This window comes from Scyliorhinus canicula, chromosome 2 (genome assembly GCF_902713615.1).
Source record: "Scyliorhinus canicula chromosome 2, sScyCan1.1, whole genome shotgun sequence".
Classification (NCBI taxonomy): domain Eukaryota; kingdom Metazoa; phylum Chordata; class Chondrichthyes; order Carcharhiniformes; family Scyliorhinidae; genus Scyliorhinus; species Scyliorhinus canicula.
Window position 1 is genome coordinate 202,682,743 of NC_052147.1, and position 25,617 is coordinate 202,708,359.

General features: G+C 44.2%; 1 protein-coding gene across 6 annotated transcripts in view; it reads left to right on the plus strand.

Annotated features, from left to right (window-relative positions):
* The window catches only part of ola1 (Obg-like ATPase 1), a 260,203-nt gene that overhangs the window by 233,411 nt on the left and 1,175 nt on the right, over positions 1–25,617 (plus strand). For all 6 annotated transcript variants that reach the window (XM_038789387.1, XM_038789393.1, XM_038789388.1 and 3 more), the window contains 2 exons: positions 3,264–3,360; positions 9,298–9,420. In XM_038789387.1, the coding sequence (XP_038645315.1) occupies positions 3,264–3,360; positions 9,298–9,420 (220 nt within the window). The remainder of the gene's footprint in view (positions 1–3,263; positions 3,361–9,297; positions 9,421–25,617) is intronic.

The following is a 25,617-nucleotide window of genomic DNA, read 5'->3' on the forward strand; positions in this document are numbered from 1 at the left end:
AGCAGGCTCGAAGGACTAGATGGCCTACCCCTGCTCCTAGTTCTTATGTTCCAAGCGCCTAATGACACCCAGGGCTGCAGCTCAGCCTTGGGTTTCTCCCTCAGTGGGACAGGAACCCATCTGGGCCATGCACTACCGGTCGTCTTTAGTTGTATGCGGTAGGTGAACGGTTGGGTACCAAACTCCTGAAATACCTGAGGATATATCTTGGAGATAGTCTCCATCGAGGTTTGCATACCCCATGCAAATCTGGGGTATACACCCTCTTGACTAGCCCAAACTCTTCACAGGCCTGCACCCCAATGAGTGATTCACGCTCTACCGCTATCACAGAGAATCGTATTTTGAGTGTTACATCTTTGACAGTTACATCCAGCTCGCATTGTCCCATAATTGGAATCTGATGACCATTGTAGTCTTGAGTATCATTCCTACCGGAGCAATGTGAGGTACTATCTTTAGCTGCTGTACCACCGAGACCGGAATCAGATTTGCTCTCGCTCCCATATCAAGCTTGAGCATTGAGCATTACTGGGATTGTCCATCTGTCCTGGATGGTTCCCACATTTACCTCACTGTGACTGCAGACTGTAAGCATTACGTCTTTGTTCGGGCTGGCCGAATTGCTCAACTCATTTGTTATAACCATATGCACAGCAGCCCGGTGATTGACCCTTTTGTCCTTAACTGGGCTCTTCTTTACTGCCCGATCGGCGAGCAAAATGATCCTTCCTGCCACATTCTCATAGTCCGTCGGGTCTTTGCCCTCAATGCCTTCGGGCAGGCCCACGATCCTGATGTTTTATCGTCCGGACCTGTTCTCCTGGCCCTCGACTTTTCCCTTTTGCTTCCCCGGGCCGCCACCAACTTTTTTACCTACGCCTCCAGGGTGACGATTCTGTTGCTCTGGTCCGTTAAGGCCTTTTCCAGGTCGCAGATGTCCTCTCCTGGGTTGCCACCTTTTCCCCCAGCCCATCGATTGCCTTCTGCATGGTGGCCATGGCTCCGCTACCGACACCTGGATCTCTATCCTGATCGCCTCCTTCATGCCGTTCAGCTCCTTCATGGGGAAACTCCTCCATCCGTCTCCAGGTGGTGGGGGGGGAGGCTGATGCTCGGGTTGTTGGCCGCCCTTTCTCCTGGGTGGACGAGGCCCCTTTCACCTCATTGGTCTGCTATCTTGTCCGCCTGCTGGTCGTGGCACTTTCTGCTGCTTCTGTCATCCCTTCGGCCCCTCGAGCTCCTGTTCGCTGGCATCTTTCCTCGGTTACCCTCCTTTAGTTGTTGAGTTATTTTTTTCCCTTGACACTTGGGCAAAATTCAACGAAAAGTGTCCATTTTTTTTGTCCCGGTTCAAAGGAGAGTTACCTGGTGTGCGTCCTCTCAGCACCTCACCGTCATGGAAGTCGACGATCTGGATACATTTTACATGAAGCAAAGATATAAGTAATTTGTTTGTTTTAGGCTCCTGTAGTTCAACTGAGTCCGGTAGCATGTAGGCTGTACCTACTTATAATCTTGTTTGTTTTATTACTCCTTGTTAATGAATTGTTGGCTCATTCACCTCCTAAACTGGTCATATTTCTGCTCATGGGAATTGTTTCGGGACTTAGAGGATGAGGTGGGTTGTATTAAGTAGATTTCCAAGGGTGGGACCAGATTGATTAATATTTTTGTTGTTTGGTTATCAGCATTCACCTTTTCTTCCCACTTCACTGCTCATGATCCTACTTTTCGAGAAGGTGAACTGAAGATGGTGAATTCAGAAATGTTGAACTAGAACTTAGAGTGAAACTTCATTCATCATGGGAAGCTTTTTATTCCTCGCTATTTAAAAATGAAACATTTTTTGCTGCACTGTGATTCTTCGCAAATTCAGAGTCGCAGAAGTCTTGCATATACCCAAAATAAATAGTGGGGCAGTGGTTAGCACTGCTGCTTCACAGCGCCGAGGTACCACGGCTCTGGGTCACTGTCCGTGTAGAGTTTGCACATTCTCTCTTGTGTTTGCGTGGGTTTTTTCCCACAACCCAAAGATGTGCAGGGTAGTAGGTTGATTGGTCACACTAAATTGCCCCTTAATTATAAAAAATTAATTGGATACTCTAAATTTATTTAAAAAAAACAATAGATTGTGGTATGTCACATTAAATTTGCAAATGGAGAAAATGATAGAGTTGTGATTATGGGCAGCATGGTAGCACAGTAGATAGCACCATTGCTTGACAGCGCTAGGGTCCCAGGTTGTTCGATTCCTGCTTGGGTCACTGTCTGTGCGGATTCTGCACGTTCTCCCCTTGTCTACATGGGTTTCCGCCGGGTGCTCCGATTTCCTCCGACAAGTCCCGAAAGATGTGCTTGTCCCGAAAGATGTGCTTGTTAGGTGAATTGGGCATTCTAAATTCTCCCTCTGTGTACCTGTACAGGCGCCGGAGTGTGGCGACGAGGGGATTTTCACAGTAACTTAATTACAATGTTAATGTAAGCCTACTGTGACAATAATAAAGATTATTATTATTATATGGCATTATTTAAGACAGTGTTTAAACTGTGTGTTTGTATTGGTATAGTTTATATGATATGTAATTGTACTCTGTCATACTCATGCCCATTTGATCATTTTATTTGGATTTTATTCGATAGGAACTTTATTCAGTTTTTACTTGTAAATATTGTATGAGACTAAAATTATTTGTCTCCAAACACTAATTGATTTATTGTATATAACCTTGTTACGGTTGTGTGTGTGTTGGGGGGGGGGGGTGGCATTCATGTCTGCCTGTGGGTAGTATCCTCTCAATATTCCTAGCAAAACCTTTACTGTTAGATGAGCTATGGCAAGGAAGTGGGTCTTTAAAATCTCTAAAATAAAACAGTGGTGGAAGTACTCGGACGGCCTGAAACAGAGTTGAAGTTTTGAGTCGAAAATGACTTCCTCAGAACTCTTTAGAATATGATATCTGTGCGTTGTTTTCAACCTCCAAATGCACTCAATTTTAGTAATTTCAGTGTGTATATTTAATGACTACATAAATTACAAAAAGTGATTACTGCTATACGCAAGCTTAAATAACATAGAATAAAGCATTTGGAAAACACATTTTGTTGTTTGATAATGCTATGAAAGACAACATTTATGTGTCACATTATTTGTATTTGGGTGTACACATTTGCAAAATCATAAAAAGTTGACATAACTTTTTTTAAAATTTGCACTGAAATAAATTGCAAGTACCTTAAAAGCAACATTCATGTTTTTTCAGTGCATTGCCTAAGATCATCAAGACTGGGTTCTCATCTCTGCAGCTCGAATATTTTTTTACTGCAGGCCCAGATGAAGTGCGAGCATGGACCATAAAGGTATGTTTCATAGTCTCTTGTCAGCCATACACAGTTCCACACTGTTGAATTCAGATTGATATCACAGACTTTTAAGTTTGTCACGGCAGTGGTTAGCTAGTCATTATAGATGGGGTTTTGTTCATGTTAACTTTAATTATTTGTGAGCTGTTGAACAGTGAAAGTGGGGTGCATTGATTGAGGCAGGTAGCAATTGATTCTGCCTATTACATAGATTCTGCAGGATGAAGAAATTCATACTATCTTCCCTCCTCCTGTGGTCAGAGATAAGGCACCTCAGTATTGTGCTTGCTTAATCTGTGTGACTGGGTTTGTCGCCAGTGAAATTGATGTTGCTTTTCATTTGGTATTTGCTAAGTTTGTTTGAGTTGTGTGCGGCTTCTTCTCTTGCTTTACTTGAGTAACATGAAGTTTTTTTTAAACGAACAGCATTGTATTAATATAATCTGCTGTTAAAATGCAAAATGTTTTTATTCAGTAGCACTCATGAATGTACTTTAATGAATTTCACACTTTTTATGCTGATCTTGTACAGGTTAATGTTTGTAGTACATTAAGTGTGGCACAATTGAGCTCTTTGCAAACAGTAATTTTGGACTTAAATGTCACAATGTCAAATCAGTTTTTTCAATATTTGATTTTGGTCCCGTTTGCATGTGCAAAATCTGAAACTTACAAATCAAAGTTTAGTGAAGGGTATCAATTTGATGTGTTGGTTATAGATGGGTATGGAGTTATTCACTAAAGTTGAATATATGTACAGGATTAACCACTTTTACATTATTTGGGCTTTTTGGCAGCTGCTACAAATGTTCTCCTTTCAAACTTTCATTGCAATTATGAGTTGTTCTCTGCATAATGATGCAGCTTCCAAAAGTATAGATTTCAAATACTTTCTTTTCTCCGCTTTTGTGAACATTAAAGTAGTATTGTAAATTACGTGTTGAATAATTTAAAGAAAAAGGGCACTCCGTAACATTAGCTTCAATTCCAGATCTTTTTCAGGTTTTCTGTCTCACAACGGTGGTCAGAGATCTCCTGCATAGGAACAGGAATAGGCTATTTCGTTCTTTGGGCTTGTTTCCCCTGTTTGACTTGCCACAGTTGTATCAAATTGGGGTACAAAGTTTTTAAATTATTGTTTTATCAACTCCATTTAACTTAGAAGATTGCATTTAAATTATATTTTGAATATCAATACATCCTATTCGGGCATCATTTAAAAAAATTATATACATTTTTTACATGAAGAGGTGAGTTAATTTGCTACGGTAATCTTCCACTCTGGCCTGGTCAGTTGGAGTGAGATGCAATATTGAATCTATTGTCAGTCACTGTATATAGCTGTCTAAAAAGTAAGGTCAGATGGCATGAAAGTATTTATCTTGGAGAAGGGGGCATACTACGACCATTCTTGCAATGAACAAGATTTGAATTTTAATTTGAGAAACAGTTGACAGTAGAATCACAATATTACAGCTTTTAAATAGTCGGAAATTCTATGAATTCTTGGCGGTCAGATAGTTACAATGTTGTAACAAAGAAAAGTACAGCATAGGTTCAGGCCCTTCGGCCCTTCAAGCCTGTCCCGATCATGATGCCCTAACTAAAAAAAAAACCTGTCCTTACTCTGTCCCTCTATTTCCTCCCTATTCATGTACCCATCCAGATGCCTCTTAAATGTTGCTAATGTGCCTGCTTCCACCACATCCTCTAGCAGGACGTTCCAGGCACCCACCACTCTCTGCGTGAAAAACTTACTCCGCACATCTCCCTTAAACTGTCCCCCTCTCACCTTGTAATTGACACTTCCACCCTCCAAAAAAGCCTCTGATTATTTCCCTGTCTATGCCTGTCATAATTTTGTAGATCTCTATCAGGTCTCCCCTCAGCCTCCTTCTTTCCAGTGAAAACAATCCTGGTGTATTCAACCTCTCCTGATTTGTCAACACCCTCGAGACCAGGCAACATCCTGGTGAACCTTCTTTGCACTCTCTCCAAAGCTTCCACGTCCTTCTGATCATGTGGTGACCAGAACTGCACGCAATACTCCAAATGCGGCCTAACCAAGGTTTTATATGGCTGCAACGTGATTTCCCAACTCTTGTACTCAATGCCCTGGCCGATGAATGCAAGCGTGCCATAGGCCTTCTTAACACCTGTGGCCACCTGTGTTGCTACTTTTAGGGAACTGTGGACCTGAACGTCCAGATCCCTCAGTATGTTAATGTTCCGAAGGGTTCTATGGCTAGAGATGGCTAGGGAAATTGCAAATGCACTAGTGATAATTTACCAAAATTCACTAGACTCTGGGGTCGTCCCGGCGGATTGGAAATTAGCAGACGTGACGCCACTGTTTAAAAAAGGAGGTAGGCAGAAAGTGGGTAATTATAGGCCAGTGAGCTTAACTTTTTTAGTGGGGAAGATGCTGGAATCTATCATCAAGGAAGAAATAGCGAAGCATCTGGATGGAAATTGTCCCATTGGACAGACGCAGCATGGGCTCATAAAGGGCAGGCTGTGCCTAACTAATTTAGTGGAATTTTTTGAGGACATTACCAGTGCGGTAGACAACGGGGAGCCAATGAATGCAGTATATCTGGATTTACAGAAAGCTTTTGACACGGTGCCACACAAAAGGTTTCTGCATAAGATAAAGATGCATGGCGTTAAGGGTAAAGTACTGGCATGGATAGAGGATTGGTTAATTAATAGAAAGCAAAGAGTGGGGATTAATGCAGTTTTTCTGGTTGGCAATCAATAGCTAGTGGTGTCCCTCAGGGATCAGTGTTGGCCCACAGTTGTTCACAATTTACATAGATGATTTGGAGTTCGGGGACCAAGTGCAATGTGTCCAAGTTTGCAGAGGACACTAAGATGAGTGGTAAAGCAAAAAGTGCAGAGGATACTGGAAGCCTGCAGAGGGATTTGGATAGTTTAAGTGAATAGGCTAGGGTCTGGCAGATTAAATACAATGTTGACAAATGTGAGATTTTCAATTTTGGGAGGAATGACAGCAAAAGGGATTATTATTTAAATGATAAAATATTAAAACATGCGGCTGTGCAGAGGTACCTGGATGTCCTAGTGCAACAGGTGATTAAGAAGGCAAATAGAGTTTTGTCCTTCATTGCTAGAGGGATAGAGTTTCAGACTTGGGAGGTTATGCTGCAACTGTATAAGGTGTTAGTGAGGCCACACCTGGAGTATTGTGTTCCGTTTTGGTCTCCTTACCTGAGAAAGGACGTACTGGCACTGGAGGGTGTGCAGAGGAGATTCACCAAGTTCATTTCAGAGTTGAGGGGGTTGGATTACGAGGAGAGGTTGAGTAGACTGGGACTGTACTCGTTGGAATTTAGAAGAATGTGGGGGAATCTTATGGAAACATCTAAAATTAAGAAGGGAATAGTTAGGATAAATGCGGGCAGGTTGTTTCCACTGGCGGGTGAATGCCGAACTAGGGAGAATAGCCTCAAAATAAGGGGAAGTAGATTTAGGACTGAATTTAGGAGGAATGTCTTCACCCAAAGGGTTGTGAATCTATGGAATTCCCTGCCCAGTGAAGCAGTTGAGGCTGCTTGATTAAATGTTTTCAAGATAAAGGTAGTTTTTTGAAGGATAAAGGAATAAAGGGTTATGGTGTTTCGGCCGGAAAGTGGAGCTGAGTCCACAAAAGATCAGCCATGATCTCATTGAATGGTGGAGCAGGCTCGAAGGGACAGATGGCCTACTCCTGTTCCTAGTTCTTATATTCTTATGTACCATTTACAGTATAATTCATACCTAGATTTGATCCTCCAAAATGCATCACCTTGTATTTGTCCGGATTAAACGCCATCTGCCAATGGGATTTAACATTGTATTGGGGGATTGAAAACCAAACGCAGATATCAGTGATCTCCTGTATGGCATTATTATAGTAGGCATAAGGTTCATCGACCATGATAAACTACCATGATTCACCTGAGGAAGGAGCAGTGCTCCGAAAGCTAGTGTTTGAAACAAACATGTTGGACTTTAACCTGATGTTGTAAGACTTCTTGCTGTGCTCACCCCAGTCCAACGCCGGCATCTCCACATCATGATAAACTAATAACACCTAATTTTGACAGCTTTACCTCTTAATCTAGGGTTGGATTTAACACTTCCTGGCAGCCGATTTGAAAATGTAGGGCAGGTTGAATCCAGTGGGCTACTTATTCTGCCCCCACCACAGTTATACCAGAGGATGCCGTAAGACATGCTGTCTGCCATTGGCCAGTTAAGGTCCTAAGTGGTCAGCCCTCCTCCCATGGCTTTTTAAACCCTGGCCACCATCCACCTCACTGATCCTCAAGTTCTGATCTAACTTCATCACCCAAGTGCAGTCCCAGCAGTGGACACTGCCACTGGTATGTTGAGAGCAATGGGCCTCTGTTTGGGCTGAGGAACTTTGCATCCTGAGGGGTAGAAATTCTACTTCTAGCCTGTTAACAACCAATTAACTAACAGCATTGTAGTTGTTCTTCTCTGGGTGGGTTATCCCCAAATCTTTAGCTGTGGTAGGTGGGAAGCACAGCATCCTGTATAAATGAGGAGTTTATTAACATAGAATGTATGTGCAAAAAATATTTTGTGGTCGGGAGGAAAGAGTTGAATAATTTATCTAGCACGGGTAATTATGGGCACAATTTTATTCAGATGCTTCAGGGATATTTAGTCAGGTAAGCATCAGTGAGTACCCATATTAACTCAATATATCTTCTATTATGAAAACTGAATTTTTTAATGTCTAATTTTTTTTTAAACATGCTCTGATAAACATCTTTGAGGTTACCATTATGTGTCAAATTTCCTTGCATGGCCTTTTTTGACATTGTAGACCCATTATAATTCAGCATATGGGCAATTACGTAATATTGTATTGCTGTCCTCCTACATAAACCTAAACTCTGATTTATGATGCTTACATTTATCAGTGCTTTATCAAGAAAATTACTTTGTGCTTTGCAGATTATAATAGATTATATTCATCAAATGAACACTGAACGTTGCACATTTTTCTTCTGTGCTTTTTTGAACTGGGTGCTAACTTGTAATATAGTTCTCCGAAATTAAATGCAAACTTAGCTTTAACCACTGAATGTGGTTAATTAACACATTGTAAAGATTTGTAGTTAAAGATTATGATGCATAAATGTAAAAGAAAGCACTGTGGCGATTTTAAAGCTTATTTTCTTTCACCCATTTCCTAAAGTTACTCATTTTTGCCCGTATGGAACAAACTTATGAAAATTGTGTGGTAAACCTCCTTTTAGATCGCAATATTTAAACATTTCACTGTGTTTTTATTGTGCATTCTTCATTTTAAGGTTTGTGTGGCCGTTTGGTTATAAGTAACCTGGTTTAGATTTTTCCTTTTGTGTCAGTCATTCTAACAAACATAATTCCCTTGAAAATGAAATGAAAAAATGATTTTAATATCTGAAAACATTTAATTGATTTTTGAATTTGAGTGTTTGAGTACCAATATGCATATTGTGGAAATGTCACGAGCAAAGCTTGTCTAACATTTTGAAAAACGCTGTTTGTGCCCTTTTGGGTCAATAAATTCAATTATAGTCTCAGATCATGTAACCAAAACATTGCCTCAGACACCTTAAATGAGAAGAGATGTAGCTGGGCTCACTGTGACAAGATTACTTCATCTAAAATCAATACCACCTTCAAAATCTGTATCAAAAATTGCTGCTTTGCATTGATAACAGGGGTTACTTTATCTCTGGTTTCCTAAATGGGTATCCAATATCAGGATAAGGCTGATTGTATATGTGACATGTCAAGTGATATGAAGCAAAGTTTCTCTGAAGCCTGATACTGTATCAAAGGGACATACATCTCTCCTGTAATCCATCTTCTTAAAAACAATTAATTTTCCTTTGGTCTTCCTACTGACAGAAAGGGACGAAGGCGCCTCAGGCTGCTGGCAAGATCCACACAGATTTCGAGAAGGGCTTCATTATGGCCGATGTAATGAAATTTGAAGATTTTAAAGCAGAAGGCAGTGAAACTGCTGTCAAGGTGAGAGTACTATTGCAGCTTTTCAGACATTTATTTGAATTAAGAGAAGTCTCTAGTGATAAGTGACCATGGCAGTCGCATTCAGGTTTAGAATGGCTGCTGATACAAATGTGCTATAGATTTACACTGGGGAAAGAATTATCCTAGTTCTGTTATAAAAGACATGGTAGGGTAACAAAGTCCAATAATGAATTGCAACTAAAAAACATAGATACTGTACTTCAAAATCAGTGCAAAGACTTTAAGAACATTGTAGTTTACAATAGTGTTTGATATTTTTCTTGATGTTTAGTGTAAAATAACGTGTCCTTTAATTTCAATTATGAAAAATCAATATTAATTTAAGAGACAGGTCAGCATAATATATATAGTTAATTATTTTACAGTCGGTTAGCATTCTAATATTGATATTTTGTCAATGAGAGTTGATCTTATTGAAATATATGAGATTCTGAGAGGGTTTGACAGGTTGATGCTGAGAGAACGTTTCCCCTCAGGGGGAGCTCAAGAACTGGGGAACACAGTTTCAAAATAAGGGATTCCCATTTAAGATGGAGATGAGAAGAAATTTAATCTCTGAGGGTCATTAATCTTAGGAATTATTTACCCCAGAGAGCAGTGAAGACTGGATCATTTGAATATATTCAAGGCTGAGTTACAGATTTTTGATTTACAATGGTATCGAGGGTTATGGGGGATAGGCAGGATAGTGGAGTTAAGGCTACAATCAGATCAGCCATGACCCTATTGTATGGTGGAGCAGGTACGAGGGGCCAAATGGTGTACTCCTGTTCCTATTTCTTATATTATTTTCGAACCTCTATTTACTATTGTTAATTAATCATCTTAAACTTAACACTTTTACTTTATCAGCAGTTACAGTTTCAGTTCATATATGAGCATTGAATCCAGTCACACATTTCTTACACAGCAGCTCATCACGCCATATATGCTTGCAAACCAAAGCATCTTCTTGTCTTAAAGTATGGTTGAGTATGAAATAAACCAGTGAATGACTGTCAATTAATTAGTTTTGGGGGAGTGATGAAGGAGAACAGTATCTCTGTACTAAACTAGGAATGAAACTTTTAAATCTCAGTTCCTCAGAAATTTACAAAGGACCCATTAGGCTGTAAGGCACTTACTACTTGATGTAGACAATGGATACGTGCAGTTAATCTGTTCTCTAAGCACTAGATGGCAGTTTCTGTACAAAGGCACAGGTTACTTTTTTCACTTTAAGCTACTAATGACACCGGCATGGGTTATTTCTATTAATTGGCAAGTTATTCCACTGTACAATGTAACAGAATTTGATTTATAAAGGTAATTACTTTGGTTATTCTGGACTTAAAAATCATAAATAAACAGCTGATCTCTATGTTTAAAATAACAAAAATAGGCATTACTCTGCAAAATATGTATTTGAAATGATTTTTGTGTACTTGACATATGAATCATATATATAAACATAAAGTATGCTGTGAAACTCCCCAATGAGCACAGATACTATGTTATATAATTGCCTGACATTAATTAGAACATTTCTCTAGTCCTCTGTGCATTTGATCAATTTGAAACGTTTCAGTTTTTATTATATTCTGATTTCAAAAAGCTACGTTCTTAGTTTGGTTGTGGCAGTATCAATTATAAAATGAATAATGTCATAACCAGCTATTTATTTATTGTGACCCTGATATGTGAGCAATACAGTGGAAGTAAATATGGTTTGTTAGCCATAATATGTTCAATTTATGACTCACTTAAAATACTTGTTTTAACGTGAACTATTAAGGGTATAAAGAATGGATTTATGTTTCCCATTATGTCATGGGCTACTGCTATCCAAATTGTTCTGGAAGTGTCCTAAATGGGATTAAAGGAGAAGGACAGATTGAGAAGTATTTTCTGTGGAAATTATTCTCCTATTGTGTTAAAATTATCCATGTGGAAATTATTCTCCTATTGTGTTAAAATTATCCATTAAAAATGTATGATACCTTTTGGTAAGTATTTTCATTTTTGCTAGGTTATTTCAACAAGAATCATCATTTTAGGCTGTCTAACTCAGAAAGCCATCAATTAGCTACTTTGCTCCAGAATAATAGCACTTTTATTTGGCAGTTAGTTGCAGAGGTGGCCACTTTATATAAAAACAGAAGCTATAAATGCTTTCTAACTTCACTTTTTGAGCTAGTATGCAGAATCAAAATTCCTTTGCTTATGAATGTGTCTGAGGCTGCTGTTGCAGCAGTATTGAAATAGAAATCTCAAGAAATCCAACATTCCATGGATCTTGTGTTCATGAATAATACACCAGTATAATTGCTGTATTTGAAGTATAACATGAATGTAATGCTGAGCTAATGATTTACTGAATTTAATTCATGTATTGGGCTTATTTTCACAAAGTAGTTTTCAGAAGGTTGCAACAGCCTTCTGTTTTTTGTGCGTGCGTAATAATTCATAAGAATCAAAAGTTCTGGGCCGGGATTCTCTCCTACCCGGCGGGGCGGGGGGTCCCGGTGGGACAGAGTGGCGTGAACCACTCTGGGGTTGGGCCTCCCCAAAGGTCGGAATTCTCTGCACCTTTAGGGGCTAGGCTTGCACCGGAGTGCTTCCCGCTCCGCCGGCCGGCGAGAACGGCCTTTGGCGCCCTGCCAGCCAGGGCCGAAAGGCCTTCGCCGGCCGGCGGAAGTCCGCGCATGCGCCGGTGCGACTGCTGACGTCATACCGGTGCATGTGCGGGGGAGGGGGTCTCTTCCCCCCGTCATGGTGAAGGCCATGGCGGGGCGGAAGAACAAGAGTGCCCCCACGGCACAGGCCCGCCCGCTGCTCGATGGGTCTCGATCGCGGGCCAGGCCACCGGGGGGCACCCCTCAGGGTCAGATCCCCCCCAGGACCTCGGAGCCCGCCCGCACCGCCAATCCCGCTGGTACCAGAGGTGGTTTAAACCACGGCGGTGGGAAAGGCCTGTCAGCGGCGGGACTTCGGCCCATCGCGGGCCGGAGAATCGCCACGGGGGACCCGCCGACCAGCGCGCCGCAATTCCCGCCCCCGCCGAATCTCCGGGGGGGGGGGGGGGGGGTCGGGGGGGGGGGTCGGAGAAGTCGGACACGGCGGGGGCGGGATTAATGCGTTGGAGGAATTCCAACCATATCCACAGGTGCAGCTCACTGCATTCAACTACTCAGATATTTCCCACAGATGTACCACCAGAGTCAGTTTGGTAGTGCAAATGCTACTGGATGAAAAGTGCAACTTCTCATTTGCTGCACCAAAGCCTCGAGGTAGGTGTCTAAAAATCTTAGCACCCTTGCCTGTGCCAAGTTAGACATTTAGTATCACATCTCCAAAGATAGTGGGCGGAATTTTCCGCGCCCGGGAAAAATCGGGAGGGCCGTCGTGAACTCGGCCAAGTTTCACGACGGCCTCGGAGGCCGCTCCTCTCCCCCTATTCTCCTCTCCCGGCGGGGCTAGGAGCGGCGCTTCGTAAATCTCGGCCGCGGTGGAGTCGCGCCGAGAATGACGTGGCCGGCGCGCCTAATGACGTCAGCGCAAACCCGCGCATGCGCGTTGGCCGTCTTCCCCCTCAGCCGCCCCGCAAGAGGTGGCGGCTTGATCTTGCGGGGCGGCGGAGGGGAAATAGTGCGTCCGATTTGGACGTCGGCCCGACGCTCGGTGGGCACCGATTGCGGGCCTGTCCCCTCCCGAGCACAGTTGTGGTGCTCTTTCCTTTCTAGGCCACCTACAAGCCCCAAACGGGCTTCTCACTCCCGTTTCATGACGGCAGCATCCAGGGGAGCGGAGAATCGCGCCCAGTGTACTTAATGCGGTTTCATTCACCTGTTCATATTTTTAAAAAATAAATTTAGTGTACCCAATTATTTTTTTTTCCAATTAAGGGGCAATTTAGTGTGGCCAATCTACCTAACCTGCACATCTTTGGGTTGTGGGGGTGAAACCCACGCAGACATGGGGCGAACGTGAAAACTCCACACGGACAGTGACCCAGGGCCAGGATTCGAACCCGGGTCCTCAGAGCCGCAGTCCCAGTGCTAATCACTGCACCACATGTCACCCATCTGTTCATATTTTTAAAGTTGTATATGACCCGACTATAAATTATACATGCAATTATGTATCACCATTGACTGAGAAACCATGCATATAGTACCTGCCTCTTTTTAAAAATTAATTTACGGGATGTGGGTGTCGGTGGTTAGGCCAGTATTTTTTTTTTTGTAAATGTTTTTATTAAAGCTTTTTCCGACCAACGTTTTTACATCACACAAAAATAAACAAAAATCATTGAACTAAACAAGGTGGGTGTTGTCTTTATACAAAACAAAATTTACATAATATCAACAATCCCACCCCCGGGATGCTGCTGCTGCTGACACTTACTGCTCCCCTAGAAAGTCAAGAAAAGGTTGCCACCGCTGGGAGAACCCCATCAAGGACCCTCTCAAGGCAAACTTTATTCGCTCCAGGCTAAGGAGCCCAGCCATATCACTAATCCAGGTCTCCACACTCGGGGGTTTCGAGTCCCTCCACATTAACAAGGTCCGTCTCCAGGCTACCAGGGAGGCAAAAGCCAATACCTCAGCCTCTTTCGCTTCCTCCACTCCCGAATCCTCTGACACCCGAAATATCGCTATTGTTGGACACGCCTGCACCCGAGTGTCCAAAATCCTAGACATAGCCCTCGCAAAGCCCTGCCAGAATTCTTTAAGCACCGGGAAAGCCCAAAACATATGGGCATGGTTCGCCGGACTCCCTGCACACCTCGCACACCTGTCCTCCACCCCAAAGAACTTACTCATTCTCACCATCATCATGTGAGCCCGATGCACCACTTTAAACTGAATTAAGTTGAGCCTGGCACATGATGAGGAGGAATTCACCCTGCCCAGGGCATCAGCCCACAGGCCCTCATCCAGCTCCTCGCCAGCTCCTCCTCCCACTTGCCCTTCAACTCCTCCACTGAGGCTTCCTCCGCCTCCTGCAGCTCCTGATATATGTCCGACACCTTCCCCTCCCCTACCCAGATGCCAGGCACAACCCTGTCCTATATCCTATGCGGGGCAGCAACGGAAATGTCCCCACCTGCTTTTTAAGAAAGTCCCGAACTTGGAGGTACCTGAACGCATTCCCCGGGGACAGGCCGAACTTCTCCTCCAGCGCCTGCAAGCTGGGAAAAGTCCCATCTATAAACAGGTCTCCCATTCTCCTACCTCCTGTCCTATACCAGCCTTGGAACCCTACCCGGAGCAAATCTGTGGTTATTCCGTATCGGGGTCCACACTGAGGCCCCCTCCTCCTGCCTATGCCTTCTCCACTGCCCCCAAATCCTCAGTGCCGCCGTCACCACCGGACTTGTGGTGTATCGCGCCGGCGAAAGCGGCAGCGGCGCCGTGACTAGTGCCCCTAGGCTGGTGCCTCTGCATGACGCCGCCTCCAGCCGACCCAATGCCGCCCCCTCCTCCATCATCCACTTCCTAATCATGGCCACATTGGCCACCCAATAATAGCTGCAGAAGTTCAGCAGAGCCAGTCCTCCCCCTCCCCGACTACGCTCCAAGAATGCCCTTTTAACTCGCAGGGTTTTATTCGCCCACATAAATCCCATAATAATCCTATTTACCCGCTTAAAAAAGGACTTGGGGATGAAAATGGGGAGGCACTGAAAAACGAAGAGGAACCTGGGGAGAACTGTCATCTTCACAGTCTGCACCCGTCCTGCCAGGGAAAGCGGGAGCATGTCCCACCTTTTAAAATCTCCCTCCATCTACTCCACAAGCCGGGTTAAGTTGAACCTGTGCAGGGCATCCCAGTTCCCAATGGGCCTCCCCATTTTCAAGTTAAAAGGGCATTCTTGGAGCGTAGTCGGGGAGGGAGAGGACTGGCTCTGCCGAACTTCTGCAGCTATTATTGGGTGGCCAATGTGGCCATGATTTCCCAGCCACTTGTATCCCCAAGTACCGAAAACTCCTCTCCACTATCTTAAGCGGGAGCTCCCCCAGTCTCTCCTCCTGACCCCTAGCATGGACCACGAACAGCTCACTCTTCCCCACATTCAACTTGTAGCCCAAAAAGCTCCTAAAGTCCCTTAGTATCTGCATGACCTCCCCCATCCCCTCTAGCGGGTCCGAAATGTACAACAACAGGTCATCCGTGTAGAGGGAGACCCAGTGCTCCCCCAACCCCCCCCCCCCCCCCCCCCCCCAACTCCAGTCCCTTGAAGTCCTGAGCACTATGGCCAACGGGTCAATTGCCAGGGCAAACAGCAACGGGGAGCCTGAAATAATCCGACCTCAGCCGGATTCTTGGACACACTCGCTACAGGGGCCTGATACAGCAGCTTGACCCACCCTATAAATCCCTCACCAAATCCAAACCTGCTTAACGCTTCCCACAGGTACTCCCACTCCACCTTCTCCGCATCCATTGCAGCCACTACATCCGCACCCCCCCTCCGAGGGCATCATGATAATGTTCCGGAGCCTCCTCACATTCGTGTTCAGCTGCCTGCCCTTGACGAAACCCGTCTGGTCCTCCTCGATCACTCCCGGGATATAGTCATCTATTCTGGTGGCCAGAATGTTTGCCAACAATTTAGCGTCTACATTCAGGAGCAATATCGGCCTGTGAGACTGACACTGAAGCGGATCCTTCTCCTCCTTGAAAATAAGCGACATCGTCGGGGGGGACGGTTCCTCTCTCCTTTGCCTCATTAAAGGTTCTTAGCTGGAGTGGGCTCAGCAGCTCCATGAACTTCTTATAAAATTCTACAGGGAAGCCATCCGGCCCCGAGGCCTTGCCCGACTGCATGCTTGCCAGCCCCTTAACTACCTCCTCCAATACAATCGGGGCCTCCCTCCTGCGCAATTGGTGCGCCAGCATCCTACTCGCCATCTCCCCATACTCGTAGACTGCCCCTTTCACTTTCCTCAACTGTGCCTCCGCCTTCCCCGTGGTCAGCAAGTTGAACTCCGCCTGCAGTTTCCTGTGCTCATTTAGCAGACCCCCCTCCGGGGCCTCCGCGTACTTCCTGTCCACCCTAAGTATCTCTCCCACCAGCCTCTCTCTCTCTTCCCCCCCCCCCCAATGACCGCCTTCAAAGCCTCCCAAACCACTGCCACTGTTACCTCCCCTGTGTCATTCACTCCCACATAGTTCTAGATGCTCCTCCTAATCTGCCCCCACACCTCTTCATCTACCAGCAGCCCCACATCCAGTCTCCAGAGAGGGCGCTGCCCCTACTCCACCCCACCCAGTGCGGGGCATGGTCCGAGACCGCAATAGCCGAGTATTCGACCCCCTCCACCCTCGGGATTAGTGCCCTAGCTCAACACAAAGAAGTCGCGAATAGACTTTATGGACATGGGAGAAAAAGGAGAACTCCTTCGCTCTTGGCCGTGCAAATCTCCACGGGTCCATGCCCCCCATCTGGTCCATAAACTCCCACAGGGCCCTGGCCGTTGCCGGCCTCTTTCCCGACCTGAACTTGGAACGGTCCAAGACCGGATCGAAGACCGTATTGAAGTCTCCTCCCATAATCAAGTTACTTGACTCGAAATCCGGGATCCTACCCAACACGCGCCTCATGAAGTCCCCATCGTCCCACTTCGGGGCATACACATTCACTAACACCACTCGGGTCCCCTGCAGCTTGCCACTCACCATTATGTACCTGTCCCCCTTGTCCACAACGATGCTCCCCGCCTCAAACGCCAATCGTTTACTAACCAAAATTGCAACCTCTCTTTGAGTCTAACCCCGAGTGAAACACCTGGCCCACCCATCCTCTCCTTAACCTCGTCCGGTCAGCGAGCTTTAAGTGCGTCTCCTGCAACGTGGCCACGTCCGCCTTCAACCCCTTTAGGTGCGAGAACACGCGGGACCTCTTGACCGGCCCATTCAGGCCCCTCACGTTCCATGTGATCAGCCTGGTTGGGGATTGACCAACCCCCGCCGACTAGCCATCTCCCTTTTTCGGCCAGCCACGTGCCCGCGCCTCCCGGTCGCTCCAGCCCTCCCCTCAGCGGCCCCCCAGCTCGACTCTCCATCCATTCCCCTCAACTGGCTCCCCTTCAGTCAGCAAAACAGCACCCCTTCCCCTCCCCCAACCCCCTGCATTTCCCCCCTCTGCAAAGCATCCGCTTAGCTCTGATTTTCCCTCCCAGCTCACCCATGCAGACCCCGGCCTCTCCTGCCTCTATCCCCCGACCTTAGTCTTGTCACCTCCTTCGGGCCACCCAGCACCCCCCTCCCCGCAGGGTAGAGGGGTAAGTACCATCCGGGACCTTCCCGTGCGCCGGACTACACGACCCTGGCGCTTCCTGCCCCCGAAACAAAACACAAGGAAAACAAAAAAACAACAAACAAACTGGAGCAGACAGGCAATCAAATTTATGCTCTACCCGCCATCTTACCCTAGGTCAACCCCCTTCCCATCAGCACGTTTCACCCGCATACCACTGCCCCTTAGTTCAAGTCCAGCTTCTCATGCCTGATGATAGTCCACGTCTCGTCCGGCATATCAAAGTAATGGTGCCTGTCCTGGTATGTTACCCAGAGTCTCTCGGGATGCAGGAGCCCAAACTTCACCCCTTTGCTGTGGAGGAGCGCCTTAGCCCGGTTGAAACCTGCACGCCGCCTCGCCAGGTCAGCTCCCAAGTCCTGGTAAATGCGGATCTCGTCGTTCTCCCGCTTACTGCTCCGCTCTTTCTTTGCCCACCGCAGGACGCGCTCCCGGTCTGCAAAACGGTGGAACCTTATCACCATTGCCCCCGGTGGCTCGTTCACCCTCGGCTTTCTGACGAGGACCCTATGCGCCCCATCCAGCTCCAAGGGCCGCGGAAAGGCCCCCGCGCCCATCAACGTCCCCAACATTGCGGTCACATATGTGCTCGCGTCCGCCCCCTCCGCACACTTCGGGAAGGCCCAGGATCCGCAGATTATGGCTCCGAGACCTGTACTCGAGGTCATCCAGCCTCTCCTGCCATCTCTTATGTAGGGCCTCATGCGCCTCCACCTTCACCGCCAGGGCCAGGATCTCGTCCTCATTCTCCGCCACCTTCCTCCCCACCTCCTTTATTGCCTTCTCCTGTGCCTTCTGGACCTCCACAATCTTCTCCATAGAGGTCTTCATGGGGGCCAGCATCTCCGTTTTTAATTCTGTGAAGCAGCTTCTCAGAAATTCCTGCTGCTCTCTGGCCCATTCTGCCCACACCTCTCGATCTACTCCGGCCACCATTTTGTTTTCTCGGACCTTCTCGGCCTTCTTTCCCGCGATTGCATGTCTGACGGCCCCACTCCTGGTTCCCTCCATACAGCACCGGGGGGAACCTCTCCAGCGTCTGTTCCCACACCAGTCTCCGCCTCCAAGTGCCACCGCCGCCCTGTTTAGTGGCTCAAAATCCCGATCTCGGCGGGCGCTGCCGTGAACGCGACCTAGCAGAGCATGGCCGTCACTGGAAGAGCCGGCATTTATTCTTGCCTGTCCTGTTCTCTCACTAGTTACTTGGAAGTAAAAGAACGAGGTCAGAATTATCTGTGGTTGGATATTTTGCAATCTCTGTATCTTGTCATTTGCATTACTTTGCCCTGAGCAAATTGACTGTCATGTTCTGATACATTGCAATAGTGACGACGCTTAATTTTCTGTAAAGCATCTTGAGATGCCCTGAGTTCCTAAAAAGCAGTCTATAAATTAAAGTCCTATCCTTTGGTGAAATAACTCACTTCTGCTGGAACCCAACAGTACATTTGGAGATCAATGTATGATATTCCAGGCATTTCAATAGACTTAACTCAGCAGCACTTTTAATTTCTGCAATTCTGTGCTGAGTTTATTTCACAAATGGATGTTCATTTCATGCATGCATAATTCTGATTTATAATTTAATTACATAAAACTCTGAGATTGACTTTGAGCTATACATTATGAATGTTTTTTACTACATAGTGGGTTACTAGAGATTTTAGCAGTAACTTAATTGCAGTGTACTGTAAGCCTATTTGTGATACTAATAAAGATTAGAATTTAGAAAATTATTTTGTTGTGCTATCCAAAGTTTTAATAGTTTGACATGTGTACAACAAGCATTTAAACCATCAAAACCTTTTGTGGTTGATAGTTACATGACAGTGATAGGTTCCAATATAGATTTAGAAAAACAAAGGGAATTTTTGATAGCAAAGGCCTGAGTTACTTTGTGGGGGGAAAGAACCAATAGAATTGTTTGCTGAATGTTTCTAAGGAAAATATTGATTTTGAATCAGCAAATTGAGCACATGTTTTAAACAATTGTTAAAAAGAATTAGAAAACTGGTTACAAATTTTACACACAAATGGATTTTACATTTATAATATGTTACGGCATGGCTTAATTAACAAATTGCTTTCTGAATGTTTTAACAAGCTTCTCAAACACTCATCAGTGTTTCTAATATTTTATTTCACATTTTACAATCTTTGATTTAAACCTTTCTGTCAGCTGCCTGCCCTTTGTTTCACTTGGATATCTTGCAACATTTCTGTCATGTTCATCTCTACCAGGAGTAGAGTAGGTTCACTGGATTGATTCTGGTGATAGAAGGGTTTATCTTGTGAGGAAAGGTTGAGCCTATAGCCACTGGAGAATGAAACGTGATCTTATTGAAATGCAAGATCCTGAGGGGAATTGACAGGTTGGACACCAAGAGGATGTTTCCTCTTCTGGGTAGAGACTATAACCAGGGAACACAGTTTAAAAATAAGGGGTTTCCCATTTAAGACCGAGTTGAAGAGAAACCTTGGGCGCAATTCAGCAGACACGAAACAAAGTCTGCTTTCAGGCGCGTTTGGCAGGGTGTCTCTCGGCGGCTGCAGCACCGTGATTCACCTCGCTATTCACTGCCATTTTACCGGCTTTTTGGGGATGTTCCACCAGTGCTAAATGGCGCCCAGTCAAGGTCTCACAAGTGTGGCCTAATGGCTCATTTAAATGTGCTGATCTCGATCATGACCAGCGAGGGCGTGATCCAGATCCCGTCGTGTGGAATGAGTCAGGTGACTCACGATTGGCCCGACATGGAGCCTGATTTGGGGCTCTTGCAGGATTCACCCGTTACGTCGGCTCCGCTCTGGATGCAATGTGATGGCTGAATCGTGCCCTTTCTTTCTTAGAGGGTTGTTAATCTGTGAAACTCTCTCCCCCACAGGTTGGGTCATTGATTATGATCAAGGCTGAGTTAGATAGATTTTTGATCAGCAAGGGGCTTGAGATTATGGGAGGCAAACTGGAAAGTGGACTAAATGCCGCAAACATTATCTTATCAAATGGCAGAGCAGGTGCAAGGAACTGAATGGACTACCTCTGCTCTTAATTCTTGTGTTCTTGTCTCTGCACTGCCTTAATGGCAAGTGGAGAGATAGTAAATTATGTTTAAATCTTATTAATTTGGTTTAATTAATCCCTTAGAGTTCCAATGTGAGCATACCAAAAATCATAGGTAGTTGGTCAGGGCATGCCGAGTAAATAATAGACTTAAAAATTGGGATTGCATCAATATTTATTGATTAAACTTATTCCAAATTGCAAAAGTAGCATTGACATTTTTGCAGCTTTATTGGTCTCCTACATCTTTGCTTTGCAGGTCTCTAGAAGCAAAATAGGCTTTCTTTTTTTTTCCTTTTATTTCTTTTTTTTTTCTTGTAAATTTAGAGTACCCAATTCATTCTTTTCCAATTAAGGGGGCAATTTTGTGTGGCCAAACACCTACCCTGCACCTCTTTGGGTTATGGGGGCAAAACCCACACATACACGGGGCAAAATATGTGGTAGGCATTAATGCCTACCACATTTAAACATGGAAATGTTGGTGATAGCATAGTAGCTAATTTTGTTGTTTTCTGTGGTGTAACAAAATTGCTGGGTTTAAATTTAATTGCTGATAATCTTTCATTTGATTCCATTCAGTTGAGTTACTTGATCTCAACAAGATTATTTGTTGAATTTTCTGAACTATCCCTCACCTTGGTTCATTTGACTTTGTGCATTTCATCAATTAATTTGCCAAACAGAAAACATTCAATAGTGGGTAGTCTGTTTGGATGTGAGGAACACTGATCATGTTGAATTTATCCAAGCTTGTTGATAGCATTGAAAACATATTGCCTCCAGGGTCTAGCTTCTGATCACAACCCATTGGGCTGGGTTCTCCGATCCCCCCAGCCGCATTTTTCTCAATGATGAATCGTTCGCTGGCGGTGGGATTCTATATTCCTGCTGCTTGTTAATGGGATTTCCCATTGAAACCATCCCTCACCGCCGGAAAACCCGTGGGCGGAGGTGCTGTGCTGGCAAGAACAGGGAGTCCCAACGGCCGAAGAATTCTGGCAATTATCTTTCATCAATTTCTTTGTCTCAGGTTATTTCCTGTCTTTGTTCAGCACTTTGGAATGTTCTATTAAGATTAAAGTGCTATAAAGTGTAATTTATTATATTTAATTCAAAATGTATTTATATTGACATCATGTATTATAGAAAATTATTTCCACAGATAAAATGTACATTGGGTCTAAAATATACTATATGGTAAAGCTATAATGAGCCTATCTAGTAAAATCATTATAGGCAGCATTTTGTGCTACCGGTTTGACTAATAGCACTTAATGTTTGTTCTGTGAACTTCCCATTGAATGGCTGTGTGAGGGCTTTGTAGTCAACAGGGCTGTTGCATTATTAGCAGTCATATCTGGCTGGGAAATGCTGGCCTTTCCAGATGGCTGCTTTCAAGTGCAAATGAACTGGTTACACACCATCTAGCTTAATACATATTTAGGATTCACAAATAGTCATTAAATTTTTTTAAATACTGTTTCTGCAATGTAATAGGATTGGAATAAATGGCCCCCTGAACATTAGAAGGACAGTTGGTCTTTTAATTGGGTATAGACAAAAAACTGCATTGTCTACAAATTAATAAATAAGTAATGCCAGTTTCATTTCTCAAAATAATTTAAATGGATATTGATCTGCCACCTAAGATAATATATTTTGCTTTATTTTTTGTCATCACTATTTTAATGTAATGAGCAAATGTCATATTGCTTCATTTTTTATTTCCTTTTATAAATTTTCACTTAAATATTATTTTGAACTAAACTATGTTTGCTATGCACAATTAACTTTTTGACATTTCTATCCCTATAATTTGAATGTCAATTGAAAATAGTTGCGCTTATTCGAATTACGTGTACATACCATTGTTGTAAAAGCAACCTCAGATATTTTTTTATTTTATATATGGTGGTCCATGCATTCTAATCAAATTTGTTTTTTCGACTAGTTAGTGAGAGCTTTAAAATTGTAAATTTTAAAACACTGAACACGATATGGATGGAATTTTACAGCCCCTCCTGGCGGGATTTTCTGTTCTCGCCAAAATCAATGGAGTTTTGAACTGCTCACCACATTTTACGCCTCCCCCCACACATAGGGCTGTAAAATTCTGGCCTATAAATTTCATAAAAGGAAAGGTAAGATGAGCATTACCAAACTAGCTGCAGCAGCACAGAGTGGTAGAACTAAAATTGGTATGTCTGATTCTACATAATGATTTTTAATCTTAGTCTTGCCATTTGTCCATTTGGCGTACCACAGGGATCTGTGCTGGATCTCCTATTATTTGTCATTTATATAAACGACATAAATGACTATGTGGGTTGGGATCAGTGAGTTTGCAGATAACACGAAGATTGGCTGGGTGGTTGACAGTGAGGTTGAGTGTCTGGGTTGCAGGAAGATAGATGGTCAAATGGGCAGCACGGTAGTCCAGTGGTTAGCACTGCTGCCTCACAGCGCCGAGGACCCAGGTTCGAGCCCGGCCCCGGATCACTGTCCGTGTGGAGTTTGCACATTCTCCCCATGTCAGCGTGGGTCTCAACTCACAACCCAAAAAGATAAGTAGGGTGGATGGATTGGCCACACTAAATTGTTGCTTAAAAATAAAATAGGCAGAAAAGTGGCAGGTGGAATTTAACCCTGAAAAGTGTGAGGTAATATACTTTGGAAGGAAGGAGTAATGTGACAAGGAAGTATTAAATGAATGGTCTGACACTGGAAAGTTCCGAGGAACAAAGGGACTGTGGCCTGTTTGTCCATAGATCTCTGAAGGCAGAAGGACAGATTAATAGGATGGTGAAAAAGGTATATGGGCCTTTATCAATTGAGGTATCGATTACAAAAGTAGGGAGGTCATGTTGGAGGTGTATAGAACTTTGGTGAGGCCGCAGCTGGAGTACTGTATGCAATTCTGGTCACCACATTGTAGGACGTATGCACTGGAGGGTGTGCAGAAGCAATTCACCAAGATGTTGCCTGCGGTGGAACATTTAAGTTATGAAGAGAGGTTGGATAGGCTTGGTTGTTTTCGCTGGAGCAGAGAAGACTGAGCGGCGACTTGATCGAGGTGTTTATTAAAAGGAGCATGGACAGGATGAATAGGAAGCAGCTGTTCCCCTTAGCTGAAGGGTCAGTTACGAGGGGACAGAAGTTCAAGATGAGGGGCAGATTTAGGGGGGATTCGAAGAAAAACGTTTTCACCCAGAAGGTGGTGACAGTCTGGAATGCACTGCCTGGGAGGGTGGTGGAGGCTTGTTGCCTCACACCCTTTAAAAAGTACCTAGATGATAACTTGGCACAAGCAAAAAAGAAATGAAGCTGTGGGCCAAGTACTGGCAAATGGGATTAGGTAGGCAGGTCGGGTGCTTCTTATGTGTCGGTACAGACTTGATGGGCCGAAGGGCCTCTTCTGCGTTGTATTATTTTGTGATTTGGGTTGCTGCCAGACATTTCTATGGGGGAGGCTGAGAAAATCAGTATACAATTAGCTTAAACCCCTTCCCAGCACCAACTAGCAGTACATTCAAGTTTGCCTGTGTTAAAATTTGCAGGATGGATCTGATGTCTAATCCCCCTTTTAAGGTTCCTTACTTTACATTACAACAGCCCCTTAGGAGAAGACAAAACGTTTTATGGTAACACAGTGGTAGCACTGTTGCTTCACAGCGCCAGGGACCCATGTTCGATTCCCGGCTTGGGTCACTGTTTGTGTGGAGTCTGAATGTTCTCCCCGTATCTGCGTGGGTTTCCTCTGGGTGCTCCAGCTTCCTTCCATAAGTCCCAAAAGACTTGCTTGTTAGGTGAATTGGACATTCTGAATTCTCCCTTAGAGTACCCGAACAGGCGACTTGGGGATTTTCACAGTAACTTCATTGCAGTTACTGTAAGCCTACTTGTAACACTAATAAAGATTATTATTATTATTATTAAACAACACTGAAAAATGAAGAAAACCTGGCTACCATAATGGGCAGTAAATTAAGTTTATAGCTTTCCTGTATACTGTGATGCAAGTTTTGAGACCGAGTGCATTATTAAATCCTAGTTAATCATTCAGTGTCAGCTCTGGCTCAGCTAGTAGCACTATTGCCTCTGAGTCACAATATTCTGGGTTCAAGTCCCACTCCAGGGAATGAGCACAAAAATAATATCCTGACACACTAATGCAGTACCAAGGGAGTGCTGCACTGTTGTAGGCTCTGTTAAACTGAGGTCCTATCTACATTCTTGGACAGATGTAAAAGATTCCATGTCACTATTTTTTTAAGAAGTCTGGGGAATTATCCCTGGTGTCCTGCCAGTATTAATCTTTCAATCATTATTGCGAATACAGATTATCTGGTCATTATCACATTGCTGTCTGTGCACACATTGGTTGCTGCCTACATGACAACGGTAATTACACTTCAAAAGTATTTCATTGGCTGTAAAAGACTTTGAGATGTCTGTTGGTCTTAAAAGCACGATATGAGTACTAGTATTTTCTCTCATATCCTTGTGAATTCTCATTTTATACAGGCTACCCACAAATCGATAAATTGCTGCATTTTCTAGATGCTAATCTGATTGTAAGACTGATAAACTCACCAAAATAAAGGAAGAAATAATGAAAAATATTTACCTTTAGTTAAATCTCTCATGCCACTTTATTTGAAGTTAATTTCCGAAATCTAGGAAATAAACTGTAGAGCAGAAAATGAATAAAATTGCAGCTGGTGAATTAAATAATATTTTTAAATGATATGGATTGGTCCAGGGGAAAGAGTTGGAACTGAATTGTGTATGTGAACAAAAATATCTC